A 19,398-nucleotide genomic window follows, 5' to 3' on the forward strand; every position below is an offset into this window, starting at 1 on the left:
GCGCGGGAGCCCGAGACGGCGACGGGGCATGCGCAGGATCCGTTGCTATAGTGAGGGCCCTACGCGCCGTAGCGGCCGCTGGCGGGGAATAGAGCGGATGCTATGCAGTACACCGGCAGCCAGTACTTTGGAGAATATGTCCGTGGGAGGTAAGGAAAGAACGTTGTGAGCACACGTCCGTTGCCCTGCGAGGAAGATGGAACCGCAATTGGAAGAGCCAAAGGATCATCCCTCCGAGCCTTGCTGCGCTTGCCTCCCCTATGGCAATAAGGCCTACTGCGGCGTCCTGATGCCGACCCGAAGAACTGGCCCTTTTAAACCCAAGTGCGCATTTCCTGATCCTTCCTGTCGCGACCGCGCCGGCCTCCCGACGCGGTGCTAAGTGGCTTGGGTGGGCCCCTCCTCCCGCTGCCGCTCCGCCCAGCCCCTAGCAGGCTCCGGGCAGAGCGGAGCGGGACCCGAGAAACCACGTTGTGTCTCTGCCTAAGTTGGGGCAGCGTGATTTAAAACTGCCGCCTTATCCCAACAAACGTTGAGGCTGCCACAAAAAAATAAAAATAAATAATAATAATAATTCACCTGATATGAAGAGGGACCAAAGTGCATTAAAACGAACTTCAGTTTTCCAAGTCTGCTTCTATCTAGCAGTGTGACTTTCAGCAATCACTTCTTCCTCCCTCCAACTCAGTTCTCGTCTGCTAAATGACAGCGGTTACAGAATATCTAACATTCTATTTTCTAACATACCCTTTCAGTGTTCTGTTCTGTTCTGTGGCTGGAGGGCCAATTTAGCTCTAATGTTCTATATTCTACGACCTATTTCAGGTTTAACAATATATAATATTTTACATTCTAATGTCCCTTTCATATCTTAACTTTCCACATTCTATAGACTGTTTTATGATTTTATATGTGAATCTTTGACTTTCTTGGTTCAAAAGCTTCTTCCATGGTAACACTAATAGGATTCTGTGAAATTCTTTTTAGGATTTTCATTGATAAATTCTGTTTTGCCACTTTTTGCATTTTACAACCTAACATTCCCGATTGAATTTGATAATATAAAATCTCCCCAAAATAGGTAAAAAGAACAAAAGAGTGATTATAATAGTGATTAAATGCAACCTTGCATTTTGGTAGTGTTCTGTGTGTTTAAAAAAAAAAAAAAAAAAAAAAAGGAGTGTATGTCTTTCCTAAATTAATTTCAACATTGCCCATTGTTCTTCATCTGAGTTTTGATATTGTTTGAAGTTGTATTCATTTATGTAGTTTTAATAGGTATATTGTCCTTTTGATTCTGCTTTGTTCGCTCTATCACATCATATAGGATTCCCCCTTATAATGAATATAAGAATTCATTAAATTCTTCATTTTTGTTATTCCTTGTAGCACAGTAAAATTCTATTACCTTGATATACCACAGTATGTATAATCATTCCCCAGTTCCCAATATCCCCACATATTTTATTTCCAGTTTTTCTTCTCATTGTAATAATGTTCCATAAAATTCTATGTGTCTTCTTAAAACAGGATGGAGGGCAAGGCCTTGTACATTCTCCCAACGGAAACAAAATATCAAGGGGAAATGACAGATGGAATGTTTCATGGCAAAGGAACTTTGCACTTTCCTAATGGGAGCCAATATGATGCCACATGGGAAAAAGGAAAAATCATACAGGTACCTGGTTTCTTCTAGGAGACACAACAAAAATCTTCCAGAACAAGGGCCCTTGAATAGAAAACCTTTTATTTCTCTACTATACTATATTATACATTAATCATTAATTCATTCAACAAAGATTTATTCAACATCCATTAATTCAGCCAGTGAACATTTATTGAACAATTAATATTCAAAAGATACATATAAGTTCTATGCATATAAAGAACCAAGTTCAAGAGATACACAGAAAATTTAAAAATAGCTCATATTTAGAGTGCTTTAAGGTTTGCAAAGTGTTTTCCAAATAATAATCATCTTGGGATATAGGAAATACAAAGATTTTTGTCCATATTTTAATGACAACTAGCATTTATATAGTACCTTCTATGTGACAGGCACTTTACAAATAGTATCCCCAACAACCCTATGAGAAAATTACTATCATTATCCCCATTTTACAATTAAGGAACTGAAGTAGACTTGCTCAAGATCACACATCTAGTGAATGTATTAGGCCAGATTTGAATTCAGGTCTTCCTAACTTTAGAGCCAGTGCTAACCTAAATCGCTTAATTACCTCATTTTGCAAATGTGAAAAATTAGGCTTATAGAGAATGTAATAGAAAGTACCAACTTATAATCAGAAGACCTGGTTTTGAATCCTGATTCTTGTTACTTAGCATTTATACAAGGAAGGGAGCTGAAAGATCACCCATTCCTTTACTCCTCCTCCTTGAATTTCTGTTTCTTCAAAACCTCTCCATCTTTCTAGGCCCATCTTGAATGCTTTCTCCTCCTCTTGAATGCCAGTCTTCCCTTTATTAATCTTATCAGTGAGATTTAAGTTCTCCCTTCCCTGAATGCCCATAGCACTCTGCTGCCCTCAGTGGCACTTATCACACTCTCTCTTATATTATAGCAATTTGTTTATAAATTAGGGCTTATATCCTACTCATCTTTGTCTCCCCTTCCTTAATTTCAAACACCAAGCATTAGAACTTTCAGCAAGTAGATGCAGATGAGGAAATTACTACTCAGAGAGGTTATCTGGCCTCCTCAAGGTCACACAAAGTAATAAGGGTCTGAGCTGAGATATGAGGTCTCCTCATATTAGCTTCTATGACCTCAGACAAATTATTTGACCTCTCAGTCTCAGTTTCCTTACCAAAACAATGAAGGTATGATGATAGCCAAGGTCCCTTCTATCTCTAAATCCTATAAAACTATAATCTTTATTATTATTATTATTATTATTATAGCTTTTTATTTATAAGATATATGCAGGGATAATTTTTCAACATTGACAGTTGTAAAACCTTTTGTTCCAATTTTTTCCCTTCTTTCCCTTCCCCCACCCCCAGATGGCAGGTAGACCAATACATATTAAATATGTTAAAGTATATGTTAAATACAATATATGTATACATGTCCATACAGTTATTTTACTGCACAAGAAGAATCAGACTTTGAAATAGTGTACAATTAACCTGTGAAGGAAATCAAAAATGCAGGCAGACAAAAATAGAGGGATTGGGAATTCTATGTTGTGGTTCACACTCATTTCCCAGAGTTCTTTTGCTGGGTGTAGCTGGTTCAATTCATTACTGTTTTATTGGAACTGATTTGTTTCATCTCATTGTTGAAGAGGGCCACGTCCATCAGAATTGATCATCATATAGTATTGTTGTTGAAGTGTATAATGATCTCCTGGTCCTGCTTATTTCATTCAACATCAGTTCATGTAAGTGTCTCCAGGCCTTTCTGAAATCATCCTGCTGGTCATTTCTTACAGAACAATAATATTCCATAACATTCATATGCCACAATTTATTCAACCATTCTCCAATTGATGGGCATCCACTCAGTTTCCAATTTCTGGCCACTACAAGAGGGCTGCCACAAACAGCCCAAAATTCTTGCACATAGAGGTCCCTTTCCTTTCTTTAAGATCTCTTTGAGATATAAGCCCAGTAGTAACACTGCTAGATCAAAGAGTATTCACAGATAAGCCTATAATCTTGCACAAGGTCAGGGGACAACTAGGTGGCATAGTGGATAGAGCACTTGCCCTGAAGTCAGGAGGATCTGAGTTTAAATCTGGTCTCAGACACTTAACACTTACTAGCTGTGTGACCCTGGACAAGTCACTTAATCCCAATTGCCTCAGCAAATAAATAAATAAATTTTTTTTTTTAAATCTTGCACAAGGTCACATAGCTAATAAATATGACAGTCAAGATTCAAACTGAGGTCCCTTACCACAAGTCCAATGCTCTTTTCGAGACAAAAACTAAAACAACAAATGTAATAGACATCATGGAAGAATTTGGATTGAGAGGATGCACTCCTATGTTTGGAGTCCCCTAAATCTTCACTTTTGATCTTATGTATACTTGGGAATTCTCTCTCAATAAGCTCTGGAATATATCTTTGATCATATTTAAAAATTCTTTGTATAAATAATTAAAGTGAAACTAAAAGTTAGGCAGTATTTAACAATAGCAAAGGGAAAGCACCAACCATATGCAAAGCTTATTCTTGGCTCTGGTAACTTAGTGGAAAAAAAGAGTGAAGAGAGCAGATAGACAAAGATGATAAGCTCTGATCTCTCTCTCTTTAAGAAGTGTACAAAACAGTAAAAGAAATAAAATATGGATGCAAATAACGATTGCAAAACAAAATGTAATAAATTCCATTGAGAAGGACAAATTGTAATGTAAGCATTCAGAGGGGAAAGAAGAGGCTTCCTAAAGGAGGTAACATTTAAGATTAGCCTGGAAAGGTATATAGATTTTCCATAGGCTATTATGGGCCAGAACTCTGAAACAGGGATTCTTACAAGGTTAAGTCAGTGGAATTGATAAAGACAATAGTTATCTAGTTTGGCATGGTGCTTAATAGTTCTCTAAGTTCAGTATGATTGATTTAATCTTACAACAAACAATGATTTCCTAGCGATATAATGATTGGTTTATACTCAGTGTAGACCATATAAGCTGGGAGCCTCAGCCAGAGTCAGAGCCAGAGAGGACAAGCGGACTGGAGGGGGTAGCTCAAGCTCTTGGAGCCAAGGAGAGACAGATTCATTCCATCTCCCACCTTTGTGGTGGCTGGAGGCTGGAGCACAAGCTTTCAGACTGAGACAGACTTCAAGACAGAGACTGTCCTGGTGGTCCTGCCTTCTCCACAGAAATCAAGACACATTCTGGAGGACCTCAAGAAAGCTAGTCCAGGCCCCAGGCAAGGAAACTAGACTATGAAGGAGATAAGGAGATAATAAAGAATTTGGATTGTAATACCTGGCTATTCTTGGGGTGATTACTCTACTGAAAGGAAGGCTCCAAGACCTCCAGAAAACCAACGAGAACATTACAATAGGCAAACTAGGAAGTGAGAGTTACTCTGTCTTGAGAACAGCCTGAATCAATATATGGAGGCAAGAAAAAATGGGAACCCATGTACATTTGAGTATTCAGTCAGGATAGGTATGTTAAGCATCTGGAAATGTTGTTTGGAGATATATTATGAAGAGGTAGGCTAATGATTTTAAGATAATGACTTCTTTTGTTCTATGAATTCCATGGAGGGAAACTTTGAAGGGGGAGTGACATGATAAGAACTATATTTTCAGAAGATAAATCTGACCACAGACAAATGAGTAAGAGGAATATCCAAATAATCCAGGCAAAAAATAAGGAGAATCTGAATGAGGATGGGAATAATGGAAATGGAAAGGGATAGATTAATGAAAGGGACATTGTAAATACAAAATTAATAGAACTTAGTGATTATGTAGCTATAGATATGAGGAAAAGAAAAAAAGGTTTTTTTTAATGACTAGTTTTAATATAGGTAACTGGAAAAAAAAGTAGTGTTATCACTTACAGAAATAGAAAAGTCAGAAGTCAGAAAAGCAAATATGTTGAATTTAATTTGGGGCATGGTGAATTTGAAATGTAGGCCAAGCATCAAAGTGGAATTATCCAGTATGTATTTTGAGATATAAAGAAAGAGTATATATTTGGAAGATATCTTTGTGCATATGCTTCTCCAACTGCAGGCTGGTCTTCCTCATCCATGACCTTTTCTCATTTGACACCATCCTTTTGAAGACCCCAGAGATCAATATTTACTTCCCAGATCTAAGATTCTTTAGACAGACATATGATTTCTTTTTCAGGGGAAATACACCTTTGCTGATGGTCTAATGTATAAGGAAGACAAATGGCTTTACTGTGATGGCTATGACAGAAGATTTTATACTGAAATCTGTGAAGGCCTGAAGCCTGCAGGTACAAAAATTATGTTCCTTTTCTATAATCTAGAAACTGAGTGGTAAGGATAGGGCTTAAGGGAAAACAATAGATTTTTTTTTTTAAAGTTTGTTGAGGTAAAACTAAAGAGTAGAAGAAAATAACAGAGCATCAACAGTATAAGCAATATTTATGATAGTCTTGATAGTAAAATCCTTCTGACATGATTTTATTCCCATTTCTATAGCACCTTAAGATTAATTCAGCATCATCTTAATAATAACTTTAAAAGATAAATTTGCAGTTATCCCTTCCACAAATTTCCCCATTGCTATTTTGATATATCATAGATCAGCATAAGAAATTAAATAGAAATTTTGGGGAACTTTTGAGGAAGTCATAGATTATTACAATATAAAGGTTGGCAGATAACACGGAACCTATATGCAAATATTAAGTCTAAATTTTACAATAAAGTGCTGTAAAAACCCCACAAAAGAAAAAAAAATCAGACTTCTCTGGTACAAAAAGAGGGGCAAAAAATTTTATACATATTTTCCATATGGTCAGGTTAAGGGAAAGGGATGTCTTAAATCCCCATGATATGCAAGGAATAACTCTATTCATGATCTTATAAATAAGGAAACTGAGGCCCTGAGAAGTAAAGAGACTTTCCTGAGATCATAAACATATTTAGTAAGTCAGACAGCATTTATAAGCAACTATTACATGTCAACCTTAGACAAAAATAGATGCTTCCCAGATGGGAGAAACAACAGAGAAATTAAGGTTCTTCTAGACTATATACACAAAAGATAATAAACTTAGGAATTCAATTCAATTCAGTAAACATTAATGAAATATCTATTAAGCTCTGAGAATACAAAAAGAAAAATAGTACTTACTATTAAGAAGCTTTTAATCTAATGGGGAAAGAAAACACACAAAGGAAATTGGGAGAAGGGGATAGGAGAAAGGGTATTCAAGTTCCGGAGAACTGAAACCAGACCAAGCAGCAGATGCAAAGTAAAGTCATCTGGGCAGGTCCAAGTTCTGTCTCTGTAAAGAAAGTACTGGCAGGAGATTATTACTCCAGCCCTCCAGTCTGATGGGAGAGGAAATTGTGAGTTGTGAAATCCCAAGACTTGAGTTAGCAACATAGTGATGATTAGATTAGAAGTGATGAACTTCTCCTGGGAGAGACATCTTGAGTTGAAACCCAGGCAAGAAGCAGATGCAGAGTAGATTGGAAAGGTACTAGTTGGAAAGACTGGGAAAGGCTTCCTGTAGCATGTGAACTTTGTGTCAAACCTCGAAAGAAACCAGGAAAATGTAAGAGGTGGAGATAAGCAAGGAAAGTATTCGGATATGGGGGTCAACAATACAAAGGCAAAGATATTGGAGAGGGAGTATTGTGTCTAAAAATGGCAAGTAGGCCATTATGGATAGACCACAGACTATGTGAAGGAAAATAAAGTGTAAGAAAACTAGAAAGGCAGGAAGGAGTCAGGTTGTGAAAAACTTTAAATGCCAAACAGAAGGGAGTAGTGGTTGTGGAAATGGAGAAGAGAGGGCATATATGACAGATGTTGTGAAGAAAAAAATGACAAGATTTGGCAATAGATTCCTGTGTAGGATGAGTGAGTTACTGAGATAGCGATCCTGAGTGACTGCAAAGATGGCGGTGTCCTCTGTAGTAATAAGGAAGTTCAGAAGAGGGAAGAATTTGAGAGGAAAAGCTAATGAGGCCTGTTTTAGAAAAACTGATTTTGAGACATCTATGAACTATTCTGTTCAAGATGTCTGTCAATCGGTAATGTAGGATTGAAGTTCAGAAGAGAGATTAGTTAAATAGAACTGGGAATCATCTGCATAGAGATGATATTAACTATGGGAATTGATGAAATTATCAAGTCAGACACTATATAGTGAAAAGCAAGAAAGATTGAAATAGAACTAGAAAGATAGCAACAGTTAGTGGACTTAACATAGATGAAAAACTAGCAAAGAGACTGAAAGAACTAAAAAGAGAAATAAGTAAGAGCAGTGACATGAAAGTCTAGAAAGAAATAAGTATTAAGGAGATAGATGATGGTCCACAGTGTCAGATACAGTACAGATTTTTTAAAGGGCCTTAGATTTGACGATCAAGAGATCACAGATACTCTTGGAGTTCCAGCTGAATAAATAATGAATGACTATTCTGGCCTTATCTTTAATGCACTTTACACTGCCTTCCTCTACAATAATTATACTTTGACCTCTTTAGCAGCTTCCTTTCAATATCTTGTAAGAGTAATAGAATATCTGAACTAAAAGAGATCTTAGAACATGGAATGTTATAGTTAGAAGGAAATTTAAAACATAGAATACTAAAGTTTAGGGGGGAAAAGTAAAACATAGACTGTTAGAACTGAAGGAACCATATAACATTCACTATGTATTGTAAATCTGACTGTATGATTCAGTTCTGACAGTTAATGAATGATGCTGTATTCTTTTCAGGTATTTCTCAGGTAACCAACATAGATCCACCACGAAAAATTCCTGAAGGTTGTTATGATTGTGGAGATGGGTTCTATGACCCAAAAACAAGGGTGATCAGAGACTACAGGAAACGTTTCCTGAGAAATGCAGGTGTGCTCCTTTCTTTTATTCATAAATATGTATTTGTGGCAAAGGATAGGAAGATCATTGCAGACAAAAAAACAAAACAAAACTCAACAAACCAATTACCCAAGTATTATACCAGCTCATTCATACATAATCTGTACAATCTATACTGCATAACTGCATATAAGATAAAAAATACTCATGTTCTTACTACTGGTCCAGAAAAATTCAACATTTATTAGAATGTTAAAGTTATAAAATATTCCTGCTTAAAGAGATCTAAGAAAATACTTCAATATCGAAATAGATCTATGATTTTGTTAAGATGATCATTCCCTCCATGATACAGATCCACACACTCCATATTCCATCAAGCTCTTATCTATGTCCTCCCTTTGCAGGGCATTCACGTTGTAGGCTGCCTTCCTTTAACTCTGACATTGTGTAGATTTGAGTGCAGAAAATGAGCCGCCATTTGTTATTCCTCACATGATTATCACACATTCTTTCCTAGCTATACAGTTCTTTGATGACAAACTTATGCTGTTTCTGGTGTATAATTCTTCGAAGGCAATAAGCTACAGCCTATTTTATAACCATCTATATATTCATGGTCTTGGGGGTGGCCTCCTGGATTCAATCAGTCTTGCTACCATCTCTTCATTAATCATAACTTCTATCTTGGATCTTGATGCCTTTGCACAAGTGGAGCCCCCTGTGTGGGCTGCAGTCCTCATTACTTCTGTTGCATAATAGCTTCTGTTTCCCTCCAAAGTACAAGTCAGGATCCTCATAAATGTTTATTACATTTCATTGAATTAGATTCCTTAGAGAATCTACTTTTTTATGATTCATAGCTAGATAGCTTAATAAAGAGAATGCTAATTTAAAAGGAGATGATACTTGATGTTAAAAAGTTGAGGTTTTTTTTTGTTTGTTTGTTTGTTTGTTTTTTAGGGATAAAGCACTGAAATTTTCCAAATAAAATCTATTCATTTTATTTTCATAGCTTTCTTTAGTTTTGTGCCCAACTTCTTGTCTTTTTGAAAAGATATAGCTACCAATAAGATAGCTCCATGAACTGTTCATAGTTCTTCATTTCATAATCTAGATCATAGTTTTTATCTAATCAGGCCAAAGTCTTTTGAATGACTTTAGAAGTCAGTTAGGAGGCTCAAAAATGCTTTATGATTTAAGAAAGGCAATATAATGCAATTTACAAGTAAGAGCATCTGGAGGACTTCAAAAACTACAGGGAATTATGCTAGACAGAAGCAGTTTGGTTATACAGGAGAGGATTGGAATGGAGTCAGGAATGTCTAACTCCACATTCTGACACTTACCATAGCATTGTGCCTACTGGACTAGTTATCTTGCCAATGTCTGCCATAGTTTCCCCAATTGTATACTAGGGATAATAATAGCACTGAAAAAAATGGGGGAAAAAGTGAAAATTGCATGCTGCATTCTGCATTCAGTTTCCATAGTTCTTTTTCTGGATGTGGATGGCTTTTGCCATCCAAAGTCTATTGGAATTGTCTTAGATCCCTCTATTACTGATAAGAGCTAAGTCTATTGTAATTGATCATCACACAATTTTGTTGTTATTGTGTACAATGTTCTCCTGGTTCTGATAACTTCACTTAGCATCAGTCAGTTCATGTAAGTCTTTCCAGGTTTTTCTGAAATCCTCCTGTTCACCATTTCTTCTAGAATAATAGTATTCTATTGCATTCATATTAGGTAGGTTTTTTAAAAACAGTATTTTGTAATTTTATTCACATGGCATCATATTTTGATAAGTTAATTTTTTACATTCTTCACTTTTTAAAATGGAATTTCTCTTTTATCTCTTGCTACTGTACTTCTTTTTCTTTATTGTATTGCTATAGCCAGCATTTCCAGTACCATATCAAATAGAAATGGTGACAATAGATAGATGTCCTTGCTTAGTCTCTGATCATGTTAGAAATGATTCTAATTTATCCCCATTACACATAATGTTGGTTGTTGGTTTTAGATATATGGAATTTTTCATGATAAAGAAAGTACACATATTCCTAAATTTTCTAGTGTTTTGAACAAAAATTAGCATTGTGTTTTCTCAAAAGTTTTTTCTGCATCTATTGATATATATATAATGATATTGTTTTTTGTAGTTCTTGTCATTAATATGGTAATTTGTTTAAAGTTTTTCTAACATTAAAGCCAACTCTGCATTACTAGTATAATTTCAACTTTATCAGAATGTGTGGTCATTGTGATATATTGTTGTAGCCTCTTAGTTGATATTTTATGCATATCTTTTTACGTCAATGTTCACTAGGAATATTGGTCTATAATTCTCATTCTTTGTCTTGAATTTCCTGAGTTTAGCAGTTAAAACCATGTTTGTGCCATAGAAAGAATTTAATAGGTTCCCTTCTATCATTATTTTTGTAAACAATTTGTGTAATATGGAAATTGTTTTTTGAATGTTTCATAGAATTAAGTTGTAAGTTTTATTAGTATATATTTTATTTCTTCCCCATTTGTTGTTAATTCTCTTTTTTCATTTTTGATACTAATAATCTGATATTCCTCTCAAAGAAGTACTTTGCATTTTTATTGATTTAAAAAACTGGTTTTAATTTTGTTAATCTACTTTTTGTTTCTATTTTGTTTTCAACCTTATAATATTTTTATTTTTATATTCTTTGTTTTTTAATTTCTTGCTTTTCTAGCTTTTTTAGTTGCATATCCAATTCATTGATCTTTCCTTTCTTTGTTGAATAAAGTATTTAACTGTTGCTTTGGAACTGCTTTGGCTACATCCTAAAAATGATTGGTATGGTATCATTGTTGTCATTATCTTTAATGAAATTATGTATTGTTTATGTATTGTTTTTAGGATTTTCTCTTTGGCTCATCAGTTCTTTATAATTGAGTTAAATACTTAATCTCCAGTTAACTTTTACTTTTTTTAATCCTATCATTATTGAGTATAATTTATTTTATTGCATTTGTTTGCAGTTAAACACTGCAAATATTTATTTATTTTATTGCACTGTATAAATACATATTATATGTTCAATATTATTCTTTCTCTGAATTTATTTGTGAGATTTTTAATGCTCTAATAAAGATCATATGACAACTGAGAAATATATAAATTCCTTTCTATTCATTGCTGGAGCTCTATCATATGTATCTTTTCTAAAATTCTGTTCAGGTCTTTACCTTTTTTTCTTGCTTATTTTTGCTTGTATTTGTTCAGTTTTGAAAGGGGTATCCTGAGATCCTACAGTCTTATAGTTTTACTGTCTAATTATTCTACAACTAATTTAGTTTTCCTTTAAGTAGTTAGATGCTATGCCATTTGAAATTGGAATCACAACAATAGCACTGACAATCTGTTCTTCACCATAGATCTCCTCTCCTGATAAGAGAGCTACACCTGAGATCTAAGACTCAGATACACTTTGGGAATTAGTGACCATTCTGAAGTGTTGATTGCTGCCTAGATTCCCCCCTTCCGGGAAGTAGAATTTGAAAGATCAGTATTAGGCCCTACTTCTCAGGGATTTGGGTTTGGAAAACCGTCCAGAACAGACCTCCTATGTGTTGATTTGGTCTAGCCTAGTTGCTCTTCCCATCTTTATTTGCTTTAGTACCGTTTCTTCTTCAAATTGGAACACATCATGTATTATGGTATTAGCATCTCAAATTTTGGTAGACTCTAGAATATAGTTCCTCATAATATTCTATGTTCTGAGGTTTCCTATGGCTCATAAATTCTATTCAATCAGTCATGCATCATTTACTAAGCACCTATGCTTAATGTGCACATTACTTAGGAATTAAACAAAATTTAGATAAAATATCCCTTCTTTCAAAGAAGTCAACAACAACAACAAAATGCAAATAAAATTATAGCACATACTATCACATGAAAACTTCATTGTCGAAGTACAAAACAAAGTATTCTGTGAAGTCGAGAGGAGTTGTAAGAGTAGAGATGGTTCAAAGAAAGCTTTATGAAGAAACTGATATTTGAATTAGGCATTTCAACTGCTGAAGAGAGATGATAGTCCAAGCAACCCCTTCTCTTCCCCCAAAAAAAATAACAATATAAGCAAAGGATTGGAGGAAGTAAAGCTTTGGGGATATTCAATGACAAGGGGGTAATCTAGTATAATTGATACAAAGAATGCATGCATGAAAGGAAAAAAGGCTAGAAAAGTGATGATTTTGTAAGTTCCTTCAAGCGCTAACATTTTATGCTCTCCTGCTTTTACATTCTATGTTCCAATTTTTCTTTTAATTTCTATGGCTCAATGATCTAGGATAGAAATAGCCAACGGATATTTTGGTTGCAATATTATAGGACATATAGAAATATAAGGGTCTTGCAAACCACTAAATGTGGGTCTTTGTTCTTGGCTACCTAGTCATTAAACTTGATTCACTTTATCTATACCAGGAACTCATCTGAACTTCAGTCTACCCTAAAATAGAACTGCTTGAGTCTTAACTACCTTCTGTTTTCCCAAAGTTTCCTTTCTTGTCCTGCACTCATAAACTTATTCTATAAACAATGAATTTGGGGGGGCAGAGTGAAGCATATTTCTATGACTTGCTGACTATTCCCAAGAGCAGGCACCTGAATAAACAACATGATCAACCCAGGTCATAAGTTTGATTATTGAAATGATCCTAGAGTAAACGGGTACACTCAAATACTGCAATTTAGAAAGCAAATATGACTTGAGTGTGTCACATAGTCTGAACACCTCTAATTTACATGAGTCAACAAGGTGGGCGAAGAGCAGATAAACTGTCTCTAATTAACCTTTCCTTCTAAACCAAAATTCCTCTGTTCCATCTTGATTTCATTTTGGCCTGTAAAGAAATTACCCTTTTCTTTCTGCTACTCAGGAATTATAGTAGGTATAACTAACATTCTACATTCCATGTTCTAACATTATACAGTCTAAAGGACTTTCCAACCTTACTTAACATTTTTAGTCATAATTTTATTTCAGCTCTACATTTTATGTTCTAATACCCTTCTAGTTCAAGCATTCTATATTCTAAGGTTCATTCCAATTTGAATATTCTAGAGTTCTACAAAATTCTTTGTCTTAGATTGATGATTACTAAATAGAGGGTAAAGATTAGTCCTTTCTGCTTTCTAACTTATACAATAAGTAGTGAATGAATTCAATGAGAAATGTTGGGGAAACTCATATAAAGTTAGCTAAATCCATGAAGGATGGTTAGGATTTCTTTTTTTTTCTTTTTTTTTTTTTTTTAATTTTTTTATTTAATAGCCTTTTATTTACAGGATATATGCATGGGTAACTTTACAGCATTAACAATTGCCAAGATGGTTAGGATTTCATAGATCCTTAGATATGGAAGGGATCTCAGTACAACCCATACCTAGAGCATAAATGCCCTCAATAATGATCCAGTCTTAATGACTTCCAGTAATGAGGAATTAATTACTTCCTAATGTAACCTCTCCCCCTTTATTTTTTTATGGAAAGCTCTAATTGTTAGAAAGTTGAACATAGATTCTCCTTGCTTATTCCTGGTCCCTGTAAACGTCTTCTCTAGGATAAATAAGGAAATCCTACCTCTGACCAAATTTCCCTATCTTCTTTTGCCTTCTGGGATCTCACAGGTCTCTTACTATCATCTCTCTTGAGACTGAACTGCATGGGAGAAGGTCAAATAGTATAATGTTGGACCTTCCTCAACAAATTCCATCTACTTATATTCTGCCTGTACTTACTGCTCAAAGTTTAATAGACTCTCACCATGTTACACTTATCCCATCCCAGTGATTCTGAAACACTGGTGGCTTATGTACAAACTGTGTTTCCCATTTTTGGGAAACCACTTCTTCAGGTTTATCCACCTCAATCCCACCCCACAAAGTTCCCCTACAGATCTGCCCTCCCCTTCCATTGATTCCTCTGAAATGCCTACGTCACAATTAATTAGCTTCCCTTTATCTTAAACCTTTTTATTTGTCCTTCCTTCATTTGGTTTTCACTGAAACAGGGCTCCTTATGATACCATTTCCCTTTACCACCTTGTCCAGTATGGTTCTGCTCAGCTTGCAGATTTGCATGCTTTAAGTACTTCCAAAGTAGTCTGATCCTGGGCAAATCCTAGTCACTGTTTTTCTGGTCTGAACTTCCTAAAGTTTTTGACCTTGGTTTGGATTTGTGCAACACTCTTATTAGCTTGAGTATAGTCAGAAGTCCCACTATACTAAATTCTCTTCTGCTTCAGTGTAGCCCCATTTTCTAGGAGTTTTTGTTACTGCATGAGAACAACTTCATAGTAACCATTTATTTGAATACAGTGTCAACAACATTTAGTTTAATGCTTTAGTGGTCTATACTTATTTCAATGGCCGTACTAAAATGTATTATGGTACTTTTATAACTTAGAAGATGTTTTCAAGAGTTGTAGTGGCTAAAAAACTATTAGAAACAACATGGTAATAAATCTTTCTGAACTTAACTAGGCATACAGTCTCTCACTTGGCCTATATTTAAAGCATTACCTATTTGACAGGACCTGCCCAGAACTTAAGCCTCACTAGAGTAGCTTTCAGGAACCCAGGATCACCACCATTTCATAAATTATCAGAATAAGACATTAGTGAAGGCAACATTTATTGATCGAATAAATGGAAGCCAACTAGTAGACAATATTATGAAGTTGGAAGTTTATTTTGACCATCCTTTCCCTGATTTTACTTTTAAGTGCCCATAAATGGACAGAAAGAAGAAGTAGATGAGAAAATCAAGAAAGTAATCACAACCCTGACACAGAAGCATATTACAATAGTAATGGGGGACTCAATTATCCAGACATACAGGAATTTTCTCTCTTTGTGACACAAGTGGAGCAGCAATTTCTTGACTTATCTTAATTATCACTTCATTTCCTCAAGATATAGAGGAGAAAACAAGGAAAAATTCTATTCTGAATCTGATTGTTCTCAATAGGGAGAAACTGATTTCTATAGGAGGAGTCATGGAAGATATTTAGGAAAAGCAGATTTCAAACAGTGTATCTTCTGCCCTAAAATAATATAGGGTTAGTCAGCCTAGAAGGAATGAAAAATTCTCAAGAATAAAATTATGAAGACATAAAAAAATAAATTCCAAGAAGAAAAAGGGCAATTTTTCAAAGAGCTATCGTGCCTGCACATTTAATTCACTAATCAATTTAAATTTTTATTTTTAAAGCTTTTTATTTTCAAATATGCATGGATAATTTTTCAACATTGACCCTTGCATAGTCTTGTGTTTCAGTTTTCCCCTCCTTCTTCCCACCCCTTCCCCTAGATGGCAATCCAATATATGTTATACATATTAATAATTTAAATTTTTAAAAGAAACTTAAAGAAAATAGAAGCAAAAAAAAAAAGGTGACAGTATAAAGATTAAAGCATAGCATGGTGGTATAAAAATAGTGTCAGGGCGTTGCTATAAAGCTTAGAATAAGCTAAGGCTGGAAATGAAACCTAAGGACAACCAAAAAGGTTTTGTTTGTTTGTTTTTTGGTGGTGGTGGTGTTTGTTTTCATTTTTAAAGTTCTTTTTAAATTATGGTGGGAAAAGGGCAAAATCAGTGAAAGGATATGACCACTGCTCAGGACATATGGGATAATAAGAGAGCTTCTCAGTTCTCACTTTGTTTTTGTTTTCTCTATCAAAGAGAATAATCTTTTAATAGATAAGGACAGAACAAATATAGCTAATAGGAAAGTCAATATCCTAAATAGGTAAGGATTCAGCCTCCAGCTGCCCCTGAAGAATTCAGGTCATCTGGCCCAGGTAAACTATATCCTCAAATATGGAAAGAACTGAAAGATGTGATTACTGAACTATTGTTAGCTATCTTTGAAAGATTTTGGACACTAGGAGAGGGAACACAGGACTAAACATCAAATGTCAGAGTTTTCAAAAAGCAAATGGGAAACAAAAAGAGTACAAACTCTACTTCAGTGGGCTTGATGTGTATCTCTGACAAAATTCTAGAAATTATCCTTAAAGAGATAGTTAATAAACATGAAAAAAGGAACAGTGATTCCAAAGAACCAACATGATTTCATCAAAAACAGATCATGCTAGACTAATCTTATTTCTATTTTTGACAGAGCTTCCAAACTTGCTGATCAGGAAATATGATAGTGTAGTTTACCTAGATCTCAGCAAAGCCCCTAGAATTATTAAATTTGTCTTTTGACTCAATGATATCTCTACAAGGCCCTATACTGCAAATTGTTCAAAGTACAAGGAAAATTACACATATATGCAAAAATATTTAGAGCTTTTTTTATGGTGGCCAAGAATTGGAAATTAAAGGGGTACCCATCAACTGAAATGTAGCAAACTAGTTGAATGTGATGTAACACAATTGTACTATAAGAAATTATGAAGAAGATGGTTTCAGAAAAGTTTAGGAAGACCTATATGAACACATGCAGAATGATGTAACAGAATCAAAAGAACAATATTATACAACTATTTATACACAAAACAAACAACTTTGAAAACTTAAGAACTTTGACCAATGCAATAACTACCCACAATTCCAGAAAACTGATAATGAAATATCCTGTCTTTCTCCTGACAGGCAATGAACTCAAAGTATAAATTGAGAAACAATTAAATATACTTTGGGAATAGTAATACTCTTCCTCCCTATTAGGCCACTGATTCTGCTTCCAGTCTAGATCCTACAAATATCATCAATCCTTATGACAAAGGGGCTTACTATCTCTGCCAGTGGTGACCAGCTGCCACTGTTTGGACCAACAAGTCAGCCTGGCTAGAGCAGCAAAGCCTCCTGAAGGAGAGACAGGAGATGGCATATGTATTTTGCTGTATCATGATGTGGCATCAAACCAACATTACCTCAACTACCAATTTCCTTCAGAAGGAAGGTAGAGACCTAGGCATAAAGAATGAAATTATTAATAAATTAGAGGAACATAGGATAGTTTACCTCTCAGACCTGTGGAAGGGGAAGGTCTTTATGACCAAAGCAGAACTAGAGATCATTACTGATCACAAAATAGAAAATTTCGATTATACCAAACTGAAAAGTTTTGTACAAACAAAACTAATGCAGACAAGATTAGAAGGAAGCAATAAACTGGGAAAATATTTTTACAGTCAAAGGTTCTGATAAAGGCCTCATTTCCAAAATATATAGAGAATTAACTCTAATTTATAAAAATCAAGCCATTCTCCAATTGAAAAATGGTCAAAGGATATGAACAGACAATTCTCAGATGAAGAAATTGAAACTATTTCTAGTCATATGAAAAGATGCTCCAAGTCATTATTAATCAGAGAAATGCAAATTAAGACAACTCTAAGATACCACTACACACCTGTCAGATTGGCTAAGATGACAGGAAAAATAATGATGATTGTTGGAGGGGATGTGGGAAAACTGGGACATTGATTCATTGTTGGTGGAGTTGTGAACGAATCCAACCATTTTGGAGAGTAGTTTGGATCTATGCTCAAAAAGTTATCAAACTGTGCATACCCTTTGATCCAGCAGTGTTACTACTGGGATTATATCCCAAAGAGATTATAAAGAAGGGAAAGGGACCTGTATGTGCACGAATGTTTGTGGCAGCCCTTTTGTAGTGGCTAGAAAATGGAAACTGAATGGATGTCCATCAGTTGGAGAATGGCTGAATAAATTGTGGTATATGAAAATTATGGAATATTACTGTTCTGTAAGAAATGACCAACAGGATGATTTCAGAAAGGCCTGGAGAGACTTACACGAACTGATGCTGAGTGAAATGAGCAGGACCAGGAGATCATTATATACTTCTACAACAATACTAGATGATGACCAGTTCTGATGGATCAGGCCATCCTCAGCAACGAGATCAACCAAATCATTTCTAATGGAGCAGTAATGAACTGAACTAGCTATACCCAGAAAAAGAACTCTGGGAGATGACTAAAACCATTACATTGAATTCCCTAATCCCTATAGTTATGCACACCTGCATTTTTGATTTCCTTCACAAGCTAATTGTACAATAATTCAGAGTCTGATTCTTTTGTACAGCAAAATAATGTTTTGGTCATGTATACTTATTGTGTATCTAAGTTATATTTTAATATATTTTAACATCTACTGGTCATCCTGACATTTAGGGAGGGGTGGGGGTAAGAGGTGAAAAATTGGAACAAGAGGTTTGGCAATTGTTAATGCTGTAAAGTTACCTATGTATATATCCTGTAAATAAAAGGCTATTAAATAAAAAAAAATTTAAAAAAAAAAAAAGAAAAAAAAAAAGAAAAAAAAGAAGGAAGGTAGAAACAGTCCAAGACCCTGAGCCCAAGAGACCCAGGAATAGCAGTGTCCCCCCAGACAAGTGGTCATATTCCTAGCCTTACCACAATCCTCATTATGGGAAAATTGTGGGAAAGGAGAATAGCTATCCCTCCTACCACCAAAACAAATTAATGACCAATAGCCATAAATAGAAAGATAAGTTCAAGAGTCACTGGAGTAGCAGTGTCCTTCAGACTACCAGACCTGGCTGGTCCCCTATAGTATCATTTAAAAAAGCAACCTCCATGGAAATAAAGTCTAGCAGCTTACCTATGCAAGTGCTGTAGCCTTTATCTCTTCAGCAGCCACAACTACTCAACGAAAAGTAAATTCTTGCTACCAAAAGTTCTTGTCGTTGTCAAATGATTCAACATCAGAATTAGATACAGCTTTATCAATGGATATGACATTAAAGAACATGTGTTACCCTCTGCTTTGCCCCTTCACGGTAGAGACCACTGGAATTTTGTTTGACCTACTGAAACTTTCT

At 35.2% G+C, this 19,398-nt stretch overlaps 1 protein-coding gene across 3 annotated transcripts in view; it reads left to right on the plus strand.

The window, feature by feature from the left end:
- Positions 1-28: 28 nt before the first annotated feature.
- Positions 29-19,398, plus strand: part of MORN5 (MORN repeat containing 5) — a 59,731-nt gene continuing 40,361 nt past the window's right edge. For 2 of the 3 annotated variants that reach the window (XM_023507394.2, XM_031954242.1), the window contains exons 1-4: positions 48-324; positions 1,531-1,678; positions 5,844-5,955; positions 8,422-8,553. In XM_023507394.2, coding sequence (XP_023363162.1) covers positions 197-324; positions 1,531-1,678; positions 5,844-5,955; positions 8,422-8,553 — 520 coding nt within the window. In that variant the 5' untranslated portion in view covers positions 48-196. Of the gene's footprint in view, positions 325-1,530; positions 1,679-5,843; positions 5,956-8,421; positions 8,554-19,398 lie in introns of all 3 variants that reach the window. The other variant, XM_031954243.1, reaches the window with a different exon arrangement.

Source organism: Sarcophilus harrisii, chromosome 2, assembly GCF_902635505.1.
Source record: "Sarcophilus harrisii chromosome 2, mSarHar1.11, whole genome shotgun sequence".
Classification (NCBI taxonomy): Eukaryota; Metazoa; Chordata; class Mammalia; order Dasyuromorphia; family Dasyuridae; genus Sarcophilus; species Sarcophilus harrisii.